We start from the raw sequence: 14,718 nt of genomic DNA, 5'->3' as shown, positions 1-14,718 counted from the left end.
AGCTTCCCTCTTTCTCAGATAAATTCTGAACTTCAACAACTTTTATATTCACACACCCCGTATCAGGCAAGCCATTCCACATGCCAGCTCCAATCCAACTCCAACTCAGCACTGCGCCTGCTGTAGGTCTTCAATCCAGCCTGAGACCAACTCAGAATTCCCTTCAACACTTCCGCTCTTTTACATCAACTCTAGTACTTTTGCAACAGCTCATCTTTTCATTCTGGAAGAGTTCTGACTATTCACCTGCTTATGGTGAGGAAAAAACCTATTATTCAGAATGATTTATAGCCTGGCTACGAAGGAGGAAAAAAGCAGATCTAGCAACGCAGGCATATTATGAATGACACAGAAAGAGTTAACCACAAGAAGTCTTACCACAGTGTGAGTTCACGTTCCATGTTTTTGGAAGCGTTCATTTCAGAATGATACACGTTTTCTTTCTACTTCAGCCAAGCATGATTTTGTTCATCCACCAGTATCTACACAATGTTATCTACACTGCAGATTCAGCAGCTTGTATTAGCTAGCAAGTGAGAACTGCATTTCTAATTCTAAGAAGAATGAAGGTTCACTGTTTTAAAATGAATTTTCCACAGTATTTATCAAACACATTTAATGATCTGCTCCCTGTCCAGATATTATCTGTATGCAAGCAGAACGATGCAAACAAAGACTGATAGATGAAATGTTATATTTTGGTCTGGTACAAACTGTACGAGTTCTTGGCAATGAAATCTGAAATATCAACTTTAAAACCATTCTAATTCAGAGTATAGTAATAAACAAAGATGATCAGTAATCAGTCTTTCAGTTATTACTCCTATTCAAAAGCATATAGGAACGTTCACTGTATTTTCCCCTTTATAATTGTTTCTATTGTTTCATCTTCCTGTTCTAGTTAACATATTCACAATCATTTTCTTCAAGCCATGTGAATGTAAAACAAAGGACTTCAGAAAAAATTCTCATTTCGAGCCAGACTATGAAGTTTAAAAAAAGGAAACAAAAAAAGATGCATCTAGACTAACATAACCACTAAAACCACTAGAAAAATTAAAACAAAAAGTTAGTGTTAGCAAAGTATAGATATCAACATGAGTTTCTACTGAAACAAAAACACACCTGGCATTTAAACTGTGTGTGTCAGAGCACAGCTCTGCTACTCAAACAATTATTTTATTTTTGGAAGACGCATAGATTTTGAATAATGTATTTCTAACTGTAAATTGTTTCAAAGAATGAAAGCTTTGTTTCTACTCAGGGGATAAAAATACATACTTATTCAGTACTTCATAATAACTGGTAACCTAAGCTCATTAAGAACACCACAAAAAAAATTAAACATTTTACAAATACTGATGACAATCTCAATCCACATGGACGCACTGGGCCTACTTACAAAACATCGTCAGTTTTACAGAGAGGTATGACAGGAGACAGAACAGACACTTATTCTTAAAATAAATACAATCAATTGAAATATGTCGTCCTGGATTCTCTTCCAAGTGCACAAGGCCAATGACAGTAAACTCAGGCATTTGGCTCAGACCTATCGCCTACTGAGATTGTTCCTACACCATTCCAACAGTCCTCAAAATGAATACATAAAATATGGGAGTAAACTCTACCTCTTTTTTGTTCCTTTATAGTCCAGATCCAAAAGCCAAAGGACTCCAAATAACAGCAAGAAAGCAAGATCAGACCACAGTAAGACTTACAGCTGTACTACAGATACTGATAGGTGAACCAAAGGGACATTTAGCTTTATGCAAAACATAAACACCCATATTTGCCACTGTGCAACTCCACTAATTTTTCCATATTTTCACAACACTTCATTAATGCTTCTCTGTTAAATTAGTTGAAATGTAAACAAAAGAGATGGGAAGAAATGAATTTGCCCAGCACAAGCAACATCTCTTCATAATGCTGAGACCGAAAACAACTCATCACATGCACCTATGATTTTACTTATTTCTGTTTAATACTGTCAGCGAACCTTCTGCTACTAGCAAGCATCTCTCAAAAGTTGATTACATCAAAATCTGTCTCAAAGCTATGGTAGACTAACGTATAATTCTAATATTTTTGAAAAGATTCCAGCACAGCTAAATGAAAATTTAAAAAATGTACTGTAAGTAGGTAATACTCTAAAATTTAATTTTATATTAAAATACAAAGATAATTCTAAAAATTCTAAAAGAGCATTTATAACAGATAAAACTTTAAAGATCAAAGAAATCTATTCTCCATAGACTAAGTCAGATTTTTAAACAACAGAAAGCCTTTATTCATTTTTCTCCTAGCTTTCCTACTGTTAATGAGAGAGTAGCGATCATTTGAAGCTTTACAGACAGTTATTGATTAGTGTAAGTTTTAAAACTTGCACTGGAAATTCTCACATACTGAAAATACTATACACATTGTATTAAGAGCAGCAAAATAATGAAAAAAAAATCAGAGTGCAAAGGACTACAAGAAGATCAGACAGTAGGAAAAATTGCTGGAGATCATTACCAGGGCTATGCAGAAGGGCTGGCACTCAACTCTCATTTTAAACAGACATAAAACAAGCAGTGTAAGTTTCTACTTCAGTCAGTTTTCCTGTATACATATTTACTATCCTATAAACACAACATTTTTAAACCACCTGGGCTTACTGAAATTGTAATTTTCAACAACACAAATTGTTGGATATTAACAATGACACTGTGGTAAGAATGAGATCATAGTCGTTATGTCAACACATTATTTTACTTTGAAAAAAAGGTTAAGCCAACCTGGAGCATTTCTTTTCTTTTTTTAAAATCAAAGGTACAGCAAGTTGAGAAGACCAAAATATGATTCTTTCCCCTCATCCCCCACTTTTCTGTGTGACTCCAAGAAATCTGTATTACTGTTTAGAAGTTACTTTTTCCCCTATCTGCTAAAGAAAATAGTTTATTTCATTGCTGTTTCTTATCTGTTTATTTTAATGCCAAAACCAATCACAATATGCCCTAAAACAAATTAATGAACATTTTAAATGAAAGACTTAAAATTAAGAACTGATAGGACTACTAACAATATTTTCATTTTAGGCATCAAGAGAATCTGCAAAGACAATAAATGGGTTGGTAATAACCGTTAGGAGTACAACTTACCAGAAATACAAGTTGGTAGAAATATATAGTATTCTCTTATATTCTCAGTTCAAAAGCACTATTCCTCAGAGCATTTCAAAGATGTTTTGAAGGCTATGTATAAAGTTTGAGATATTCAAACTCCATGGCAACATGCAATGCAAGGCAGGCTTCTTGTTTTGTTTTGTTTTGTTTTCAAAACAAGTTTTGATTTGTGAAACCTATTTGCTCTCCAGAAAGTCTCACCTATCTGATTCTGAGGTCCATACCAGGCATGTTTCTTGACTCCAGCACCATTTATCATGCAGACATACCATTCGGCGAAGTCAATATACATCTTACGATCCTATGATCAAAACTGATGATTTGGGCCCAATCCACAGTGCTTAAGCAAAACAACTTCAGAAACTGATTTTGGCACACAGATGTAAAGCTCTGGTCCTTGCTTCTTTACTATAGATAATTCCCAACTTCTCCTTGTAAGCTGTGACTGAAAATTCCAAACATTTACATCTGATCGGTATCAGAGCTCGCAGGGTGCACAAAAAAAATCGTAAGAGATTGCTTGTAGCTTTTTGCAGAATAGTCTTCTAACACAATGGCATACATCAACACTTTATAAAATAGTCTTAGGTAACACTTTTTTGCACAACAGCCCTATTTCTGTGTAGTTAAAAAAAAAAGTGAAGTCTATCCTTCCTCCTGTTTCTTCTAGTATGCCCTTTAAAGATGGAAAAACAACTGATCTTTGTTATCAAAGAGATCAAAATTTGCTGTTCATGTGAAAGATTTGTACAGTGCTGATTACAAATCACTGTCAAAACAATCAACAGCTAGCAGCTGTTTGAGTTGTACTAACAATCTTTTTTGTTTTCAGAAAACAACTCAATGACTTCAAGGTCAGTAAGAAATTCATTATCGGCAAGAATAGGCTCAAAGTAAGTGGAAACATACTCAGAGCCCTACGTAGTTTTATAAGGCTATAAAGGCAGCAGCCCTCTTCACTCCCCAATAGACTATGGCTTGGTGCAACGTGTATGTGACATGGTTGCTCCCATGAAGACTCTAAACTCTCCCAAACAGTCAGTGGCATATTTACTCTCACAGAGAGAAACAGTATTCTAGGGTCCTGTTTCAGGATCACAAACAGCCAGAACTACATAAAGTTTCAAAATGCAAAACCGAAAACCTGTATACAGAACACAAAATGCTTACCTGCAGAGCTAAGCAAAACACTGTAGTCTGTTCCTCTCTGTGACTCTGTACTTTCATTCTGTCCCTCTTTTTCTGCATCCTCATAGCGGCTCCAGTTGGAAACAATCTTTCTTCTTGAATAGCTTTTCAGCTCTTCCTTCTCTTCTTCCTCTCGTGATTCGTCATCATCACCATCCTCTACCTGTGACATTTAAACAGACAGTTTAGCCACTGCAACTCAACAGCATTTAACTCAGTATTTAAATAGTCAGACAACCCCAATCACAGAATCAAAGCCCAGAAAGACAAATAAGCCTGAATCAGTAGCCATGCAATGAAAACTTTACCTTAGGTGCTACCACCTTCCTGAACTGTATATAGCTCATTATTAAAATACCTACTGAAACTTCAGTTCTTACAGGGGTCGGCCTACTCAGTGACACTGATGCCCAATGCAGTGGTTTCCCTCCCATTCTGGAAGCCCAAAGCGAACAGCTTCCTTCCTGATAATGAGCAATGCGTGGGGCACAACTAAGAATTTAATAGCAGTACCTCTGTACAAGGGTTGCAGTGACACAGGGGATAACTGAAAGAACTGGTGTTTGTCAAACAGAATAGAAAAAAAGACAACATAAATACCGCCAAAAAACATCACAGAAGAGCGATCTGCATAGAGATTTACATTATAACCAACTAAATACTCTTAAGTAATATGAAGCAATTCAACAAATTCACTTCCTCCATCAAAGTCTTTTTAATGAAATACACATAGAAAAACGAAATAGACTGCTGGCAGTCAATCTACCAGTCCACACTCTTCAGAAAAGTTCGAAGGCCAAAGGAGAACTCACAGCAGAGCCAGCTTAAGATTCAAGCAAAACAGGCAATGGCCCCAAGTACTCAACAACTGGGTCACAGAAAGCTTTCCTTGAGCCATCAGTCTTGACTCCGTAGAAAGTTTCACAGTTACAGTTTGGCTTGGCTAGACAAGGACAAATTGTTTGGTTTTCGACGTTCCTTAAGCATTCAATCATTCAACAGAAAAACTTCTACCGACACCAAATAAATCCTTATTGCAAACACCACATTTACATGCGAGTACATCATAAAAAAGACAACTGACTCAGAAAGCATATTTAGGAAGCAACAGTTCAGGGAAAGCGGAGCCCTACTGCTCCTCAGTTTTGAAAATGTATTAAAAATGACCAAAAGTAGCAGTGATGCCTCTGAAAGGAAAAAAACTCACAAAAAATCAAGAATCAATGAGGGAAAAACAGGTTTATGCCTTTTATACATATGTCCACTGAAGAGCACAGCATTTTTAAACATGACTGTGGGAAATCAGATTCTCCCAAAACTGTCTCAAAATAACTGCCCAGCATATCATACAAGTAACAAAGTTAGAATTAGAATAATAACTTGCCAAGAAAAATAATCCCCCAACATTCATAAAACAAGCTTCTCTCACCACTGTTTAGGAGTCCTGGTCAGGAACACCATTAAGGAATGGTAAAATCATCAAAGAGTAGAAAAAGAGGTTAAAAACCTACTGCAATTATAAATCTATCACATGTTATCAAAATAGCTGACAACAGAAGAAAAAAAATGGTGCATTCTCAGTAGTTCTGTGTAGTATTTTTTTTTTTTTTTTTTAGGTAAATTCTCTTTTCTTTCTATACATCAGATAAATACACTGAAATGGTTGTTGTAGACAAGTGGTTGCATAACTGAGGAAGATAAAGTCAGAACTCTCTATTATTGGGAACTGAGCCAGAGCTGTAGTTTCCACAAGACAAAGACCAAACCATTTATCTGAAAATAAGAATCAACTTGTTTGTTGTTTTTTTCTCCTACAAATTGAATGATTTGCTACGATCCAGCAAGCCTAGAGGAATTCAGTCCCCAAAATAACTTGGAGGTGATATAATTTATATGCCAAAGGAAGAATAGTGATATATGAGCACATTTATGTTGTATTTTCTTTTGTTTCTAAGAAATTCCAAAAATTTTCATAAGGATCAGAATCACCTTAAGCAATTATGGCACTATGGCTAATTACCTCCTATAGACCTGTCTGTAGCATTTACTCCTTTCAGCCATCAGCATAATAAACAGAACAGGAATATCAGCTTATTTTAATCAGCTTCTAGTAAACTGATATGGATTCAAATGTTTTTGCTTAAATGTGAAATAATACTGGATGAAATTCTTTTCACATTTTGCCATTAGCTATGTTATACAGAGCACTTCAAGGAAACTACATTTCTTAGCAGTTAAACTGTCAACTTGAACTTTAAGAAACAAATCACAAATTCTCAGGAGTGTTAATGGGAGCTATGCAGCCTAGTTTCCCAAACACTATCCTGAAATTTACTTTTGAAATGATTAAACTGTAAATGCAAACCTGCTTACATTTCTAATAAAATGTTTCAACAAAGATTTCACAAAATGCATTGCCATGCAGTCTGCAACGAATCACATTTAAATATCTGTCACTCAAAACAACTTAAAAGATGCATTTCCACCATTAAAATTGTGACATCAAATATCTAAAATATTCTTTTCTTCTGATCAGTGAAGCTTCAGAAAATAATTTGCATCTACTGTCTCATATGAGCCAGCTACTATCTAACATAACAACTTCAAAATCACATAAATAAACATAAAGCTTTCTGTGTGACTTCCCCCTTATCTGACTACTGAGGTCAACTATATGTTACTACCATTGTCATCATACCTTACTGAAAATGAGATGAGGCTAAATCAGTGCAGAGCAGACATCTGTCCTGCATGTAATGAAAAAAAAAAATCCTCCCATCAAATAACAAATGATACAAGCTGGAACAAATTTTTAAAAGCCAACTCAAATATAACCTTTAAAGCAGTATGACTCAGGTAAGGAAAAAAACCTGATGCCTTCAAACAATTTTGAGCTCTTTCTACACATTATTCTTCAGTGCTGTAATGAACCATGATATCATAGTAGGCACAACATTCATCTTTGGTTCCTCTATTTCAGACAGTATTATATGCATCACCATTTGAACATTTCATTGAAGTTCTCCCTAAAATTTTCTTGATTCTCTGATTTTGAAATTGGAGACAGTACGCAAAAGCCCAGCTGGGGGGGAAAAAAAAAAAAATCAGAAAACCTTCAGACTGTTTTATCCATCAGATGAGCAAAAAATATAAACATTGTGTCCTGTCCAAAACCTAAGCCAATTAAAATCCTCAAACAATGGTAAAAAGAGCCAGGCTTCCTCAGACGTACACAGGAACTTGCACAGTTTGGGCAAGTATCAATTTTCATTCCTTACCAGAACCTATGAACCTGGTTTCCTTTTGAAGAGAGCAAAATGTGTACTATACATGACTGCAAAGACTCCACGTCTTTATTGCAGTAAAAGGATATTTCAGTATTCCCTCCTTTATCCACAGATTTTGCACACGGGTTTGCGAAGGTATAGCAGTTGAGAGCAAAACAGAAAAAACAGTCTATTAACTCATATTAACTATTCTCTTATAGAGAGGAACATGTTGATATACCTTTCAGGAATGACTGTGTCAAAATGAAAGAAACATTATTCTCAACAGGCAGTTTCCCCCAGGGTCAGCCTTCTCCACTTCCCTGGAACTCAAAATGTTTTGGATAAAACCAAGGCTGAAGTACTTAGTAGAGAAAGGACAAAGGTGACCTATTACATCCTGCTTCAATTACTCAACCACTCTTCTTTGGAAGCGTAGTCACTCCTAGCGTATAAAGCACACGTGCACACTCAACAAGCCTTGTTGAACTCACAGCCCTTTAAAAAAATGAATGTGTATTAAAAGTGAGAACTTCCATTCTGACCTTGTAAAATTGCATTTACTACATTTATGAAACTACGGAAGTTGCTTCTAGCCCTCTTCCCATCCAGTTCCATTAACCCTGTAAGAAAAGTTTAAAGCATTTCATCTCTCCTGGTACCTACAACATGCTACATTCCTCCCAGTTACTGCAGAAACAACATACGTTCAGTTTACCTTTCTTTGGGAAGCTGTGCTGTCCCTCCCCCTTATGTAGCTCTTATGTATTATTAGATTCTTTTAATTTTTTTATTTATTCTGTAATACTTCTCCTAGTACTCTTCTGGAAAACATCTCTTTACAGGATATATGCAGTCAACATCATTCCGAGCTTTTTTGTTAATCTATTAGAAACAGTACAGCTAAACATTCTCTCCTGCATCAAATTTTACACACTTCTCATCGTATCTTTACAAATCCTTTATGGTCATATTGATTGAATACTTTTTCCCCTTGTTACTGTAATTCCTACATTGTCGCATTTTCAATGTTATGCCTCTCAAAAGCACAAATTTCCTTAATCCTTTCTCTTCTTTAATTAAGGACACTTACCCACTATGGCCTAGCCATACCAACAGCTTATCCATCCACATCGAGTCCAGAATAAATACTTAGCCACAGCAATGCATACCACTCACAGACAGTGCCCACTCACAGAAAGTGATAACCACTGCTACTCCCCACATTTGTTCCTCTTCCTCAATAACAGCAGGAGCAGAAACCAACTCTCGTGAGTAAACTTGTATCTCACTTCCCTCCTTCCGTCCTAGAAGGAGCCGCAACGCTGTGGCCAACTACTGTCTCAATTACAATTTCTCTTCTCCGCAGGGCAGAACGCTAGCAAGACAAATGAAAATATCCTATGGGTTGAACCTGACCTAGGCTATCATGTCATGAATAGATATATCTATTTTCCTCATTTATATTTAAAATTGTAAGGTATCTGGGCAGAGACCATTTCTCCTCTTTACTTCACCCCAATCTGAGCCACATTTTTCAAAGTCAGGTTCTCGTGAACAGAACTTGTAAGTCACAGGGTCCAAAAAAACTATAAACAAGCAACAAAGTAGTTCATGTCCTTTACACTTTAAAACGTTTCACAAAATAAGTCTGTATACAGAGGCTTGCATAAGTGACTATAAGGTAGATTGGCTGATATTACTCGAGTGGTTCCTCTAGGCAAGCATAAGTGGAAATGTGAAAGGTTTACAGTTATACAATGACTTATATTGCTCTTGTAAAGACACATTTGCTTTTAATTTCATGGCTCAAAGTTGTAGAATTATCTTAGCACAATATGAAAAAAACACAGTCTCAAGAAGATTTCATTTTGTGCTTAATACATTTTTTTTCTTAAATCCAGAAATGTACAGGAGAATTCCCTAACAGCTTAATTTTCTCTGTCTCAATGACTGATAGGCTTATAACTTATGATAGTTAAAGATAGTGTAATTGTCTTTAACAAAAGTTATTCTGACTTTCCATATTTACTTACTTATATCCCATAGATCTCTGTCCCTCCTTTCTGTCTGGCAAGCAATTAGAAATGTATTGACATTACATCTGAAATGGGCAAAAGTATACACTATCTGGATTATTGCAGTGGAAATGTAGTGGGCTAAAGATATGAATAGTATAGTATACTAGAGAAAAGCAGAATATACATTCAGGATGATGGCAGACCTAAGCAGAACTGCATTTGTAAACACGTTCTTTAGATTCAAGCTATTATTTTACAAAAGACAAAGTACTGGAGCAATTTTAGCAATACTGACTCAAGCCTGTAGGCATTTAGAATCAAGAGGTCCCTTCCTATAAAATAATACAGAAGATTATCTGAAAGTATTCCAGTATTTAAACATAAATTAAACTCAGAGTTCCACTTCTGTATGAAGACACAGACAGTGAAATTCAGTGACGGAGTTTAAAATGCAATCCACAATGATATAGACAAATAGGCATTCAGTTTTGTAAAAAAAAAAAAAAAAAATACTAATAACTAATTAAGAATTATCAAGCTAGACATTTCTGTCAGTATTTTTCATACATACTCCACTATTTGGGAAAATTTCACGAAGCATGCCAACACATCGTTCTGTCTATCTGGGAATATTAATGATAAATTTGTGTACATAGGAAAAACAGTAAATCAGAACAGTGACAGAAGCTAATAAAAGCAACACCAAAATAAAGTCAGTATGGAGTAAGAGCAGAATACAATCCCCCAAACTATCATTTCATACTCTTAAGCAGATTTTAGAAAAGTAAATGAAAGATACTTTTAAATTTCACTCAAAAATCATAAATCGTAATTTCTTTCAGAGACAAAAAAAACATTTTGCAATACTCAGCAACACCTGCAAAAAATTGTGAGCATATCTATACTGAAATGTTTTCAATAGGCCTCATAATCACAACTGTCTAATAACACTAACAAGTAAAAAGTTATTTTTCTTCAAAGTTTATGCCTATACTATCTATGAGATGCAAATAATCGTAACTGTTTTGAAAATTCAAATAAAAAAGCCTCCTTTTTTCCTCTACTTCTTAAACAGAGAAACCTCTCTAATAAAATATTCTTTGGTCTTAGGAATAATTGTAACACGATCAACAGTCAGAAGGTTACAAGTCCTACTTCATCCTTTTCACAGATCGTTATTAGTATTTCCACAAGCCACAGCCACAATTTGAACAAATTTTACACTTCACTGAATTGGAACAGCAGCTTCTATTATGACCTAAATCTCCCCCTTAGGCTCACAGTGCAAAAAAAAAAAAAAAAAAAAAAAAAAAAAAAAAGATTACAAAAGTAAACAGAACCAGAAGAGAATCCATAAATTCTCATGTTCACTTTCCACTGCTGTCTCAGAAATTCCTCTGTAACCTATTAGCCCACCATTAGTAGCATGGTCCTTCACAGGGGTGGCTCACAGAGAGAGAAAACTAACCGTCTGCTACAGGTTCCTCCTCTACATCACTCCACAGAAGTTTTGTACCGCAGCTCCTGAAGTCCCTATTTGAGAACTGTTGACTCATAGAGAAAATACAGTTAAAAATCACGCAATGAAAAATGGCTAACAGAGTATATACAAAGGAAAAAAACCGCTCAAAAGCTCTATTCTCTAACATTAAAACTAGACTTGGAAACACAGTAAAGCCTCTCAAGTAAGTATTTATTTAGGGAATTATGTAGATACAGATTTTTCCAAGCTCCAAAATCACCAGCTGAAATTTAGCCCAAGTCATAGAGATTAAAAACAAAAAATTGAAGGATATTTGATGGCGGGTATGTTATAAGAACTCTATCATTATAGCTTCAGCACTCGTTCTACACTAACTGGAAAACTCAGCAGAGAATTAGGAAGTTGTATTAACTCCAGAAGTAGTCCTTTTCCCTTCCATCCCCACGGTTGGGCCATACTGGGAGCAACCAGCTTGTCCAGCTGCTGTCTTTAGAGAAAGAGACTTTTGGTTTTTTAAACTTTCCAAGCCCAAACATTTACATCAACATATAAATCAACTGTTTTTCTTCAATTCAGTCAAAATGACTACATGAAAGCTACTGGCAACTGTATAAACCCATCAAATAATTTTTATATAAATTGTCGCATGAACCTGCATAAAACTTGTCAGCTGTACTACTTTCAAGCTGTCAGTAACTTGAGAAAGTAGAATATGTTTTTCTTACAAACATTCAGATGAAAAGCATGAATGTAAACATAAAGAAAGAGCCTCAATCTTGGCAGAAGCAACAGTTTTCCGTAAAACCTTGCAGAATAAGTATACTGCATTACAGCATTTTTACTGATTGTTCCTATGTAGAGGCTATAGAAGTAGAGGCTTTTTTTGACAAAAGCAGGGTTTGTACGTATTCCATACATATGGATCCGCATACATATGTGAATATCGTACGGCATATCCCAAAATCAAATTATAAGAAATATTCTGGAACGGCTAAGGAAAATTTCTACAGAAAGCTATTTGCTCTTACCACATCTGCAGCTCCTGAATAAGAGTTAAAAATATTCTGAGCTGTGTCGGATATTGACTGTATCCAGAAACGGACTCACTTCTGGTGTGCTAATGTCACAGAATCACAGCATAATTCAAGCTGAAAGGGACCGCAGGAGGTCATCTTGTCCAACCTCCTCAGGCTCAAAGCAAGCTCAGAACTGACATCAGACCAGGCAGTTCAGGGTTCTGTCCATTTAGGTCTTGAAAATCTCCAATACTGCAGCTAACTCTTAGCGTTTCATTTTGTTGTTTTGTTCTAGCACTTTCCAAAACTGCCAAAGCAACTGCACGAACAGCTTCTACAGTAACGTGTAAGGAACGCTCCTGCAGAATTTGGTGACTTCCAGGAATCTAGGTTTATTGAGGGCATACATTCCTCTCAGCTCTTCAATGACAGACATTTTTAAAGGATATTGCTTTTTTGCTAGTCCGCACGAGTCAGTGAGCAACACAATCTCTCTCAGTAAACATATTTGGGTTATAAACTGATATGTATTGAAAAGCTCTCTATTTCTGCAACCATATCAATGATGAAATAAAAGTAAGACAAACTGGATAAGAAGCTCATTTATAAGTGAATCTCTCTGCAGAACATAAGAAAAATATGCCTGAATCCTAATCCACAAAGGTTATTTCACAAACTTCAGAAAGCTTGCTCAAATTACTAAAGTTTAGAGAATGCCTCAGTCACACAGACAAGTCTAATGTTTATTTAACAACCCCCTACACACATACAGTTTTAGAACAAAACAAAAAAACACTCAGAAACCCAGCAACTGCCTACTCTACAAAGTTCAAAATCAACACGTTGAAGAAGCTCCAAGGTTTCTAATAGAAGTAAAAATACATGACATTAAGTTTCTCACACGATCAATTTGTGCCAAAATAAGAAAAGAAAAAAAAATCCTTGAAAGATTTCAGCTGTGGTATGTTAAAAATGGAAGAGTTCTCCTAACTCCTTATATTTGAGTAAAGAGATAACTATTTCCTATTTTTAAATTCAAATATATTGCATAATATTCAGTAACAGTTTTAAAAGTTTGCTTTTTAGTGCATCTATTTTGTAAAAATAAAGCACAACAGAATCAAGACGCTATTTTTCTTTGGATTTCAGAATATGAAAACACTGGTGATAATCACCCATACGGCTGTATTTTTAACTGGCGCAGAATTAAAGAAGAAAAAAATTCTAAAAGACACCAGTAGAATAGTATTTTTAGAAATCAGACATCTGAACTGGCAGAATATTAATCAGTAACTTTCCTCTTTTTCCTAGAATTAGTCTTCTGCCCCTTTAAGTCCCTAAATCAGTTCATGGCAGAAGCAGACAAGCACAAATAAATGGATAGAGAGAAAGGCTGGGAACATGTAAAACATGGGATCTGGGAAGCAGGTCCTTCCTTCATTTCTGATAGCAGTTATCCACTAGACTGGCTAACTGTACTGGTAAGCCACATCCTAGGCTTTAATTTCCTGCAACGTTAAACTTGTTTTTCTAAAGCCAATTTTGTTTTCTGATTTCCATTACAGAATTGTGGATTCTCCATTACTACTCCTATTACACATAACACATGTGGAAACACAGGTGTTCTTTGCTGATTTTATATATTCTTAAATAAAAAAAAAAATCCTTTGCTAAAAAACATTTACGTAGATTGGTAAAAATTTCAGCTTCCATTTGAAAACATTTGTGACTGTTTTCAGTCCCCTTTCTCACCTACTTTTGCAGGCAGTCAGTGAGGCATGTGAAATGCATCGTTTTAAAGGTTCAGTATACAAGAATCGATGTTTGGTTCACAGTGGGGAATTCTTCTATCTTGAATTCAAATTAAAATACCCTAACATCTGTCGCTTTTTCAGAGCAACTATAATAGCAGCAGCATATTGTAAATACCAAATATTTCACATGATGAAAGTTAAAGCTCTACAAGGAGATATTCTACTAATTCAAAACCCTAAAAGTGTACTATATAAAGAAAGTCAAATGAAAGCATTCTGCTTTTGTCCTCCCTTTCACTATGCCTGCAACACTATGAGTAGCACAGCCTAAGATTTTCATCTCTCATTGTTAACATACTGCCATTTTATAGTTGTAAATTCACATGCTATTGAAAAACCTCATACTTCTACTGCCCTTCTATCAACAAACTGCTAGATCCAGCCACCACACATTTTTGAAATTATGTGATATTAGTTCATATATGGTGTGCCACAACCAAACAATAATACTCTCATTTGAGGATATTGCCAGAACGGGGAAATCAAAAATAAATAATTTTTAAGGACCAATACACAACCACATAGTCAATCAGTGAACAGTAAGTGACAGAAAAGATCCTAAGAACAAAATGCAAACTGCTGAATAGGCAAACAAAATATGTATCAGAACAGCTGAATCCAAGCCTATATATCAAAGAACAAAGATGCAGGACATACGCACTGAATGGCACTGATTCAAAAGAGAATTCAGAAGTCAAAGTAGACAAAATAAACATATACATTACAGCAATGCTATTGCAATAAAACACTATCCTCAGCT

The 14,718-nt window shown here is 35.5% G+C and overlaps 2 protein-coding genes across 6 annotated transcripts in view; one reads left to right on the top strand and one right to left on the bottom strand.

Annotated features, from left to right (window-relative positions):
* Positions 1 to 14,718, top strand: part of CHRM5 (cholinergic receptor muscarinic 5) — a 58,531-nt gene that overhangs the window by 19,925 nt on the left and 23,888 nt on the right. For 2 of the 5 annotated variants that reach the window (XM_068946292.1, XM_068946293.1), the window contains one exon: positions 4,003 to 4,063. The exons of the other annotated variants lie outside the window; for them this stretch is intronic. The gene's annotated coding sequence lies outside the window, so the exon portion shown is untranslated. The remainder of the gene's footprint in view (positions 1 to 4,002; positions 4,064 to 14,718) is intronic. 5 annotated transcript variants of the gene reach the window in all.
* AVEN (apoptosis and caspase activation inhibitor) overlaps positions 1 to 14,718 on the bottom strand; it is a 112,723-nt gene that overhangs the window by 83,903 nt on the left and 14,102 nt on the right. The window contains exon 2 of the mRNA XM_068946294.1: positions 4,341 to 4,521. Within this exon, the coding sequence (XP_068802395.1) occupies positions 4,341 to 4,521 (181 nt within the window). The remainder of the gene's footprint in view (positions 1 to 4,340; positions 4,522 to 14,718) is intronic.

The sequence above is a fragment of the Struthio camelus genome, chromosome 5 (assembly GCF_040807025.1).
Source record: "Struthio camelus isolate bStrCam1 chromosome 5, bStrCam1.hap1, whole genome shotgun sequence".
Classification (NCBI taxonomy): domain Eukaryota; kingdom Metazoa; phylum Chordata; class Aves; order Struthioniformes; family Struthionidae; genus Struthio; species Struthio camelus.
This window is presented reverse-complemented; position numbering and strand designations above follow the sequence as displayed.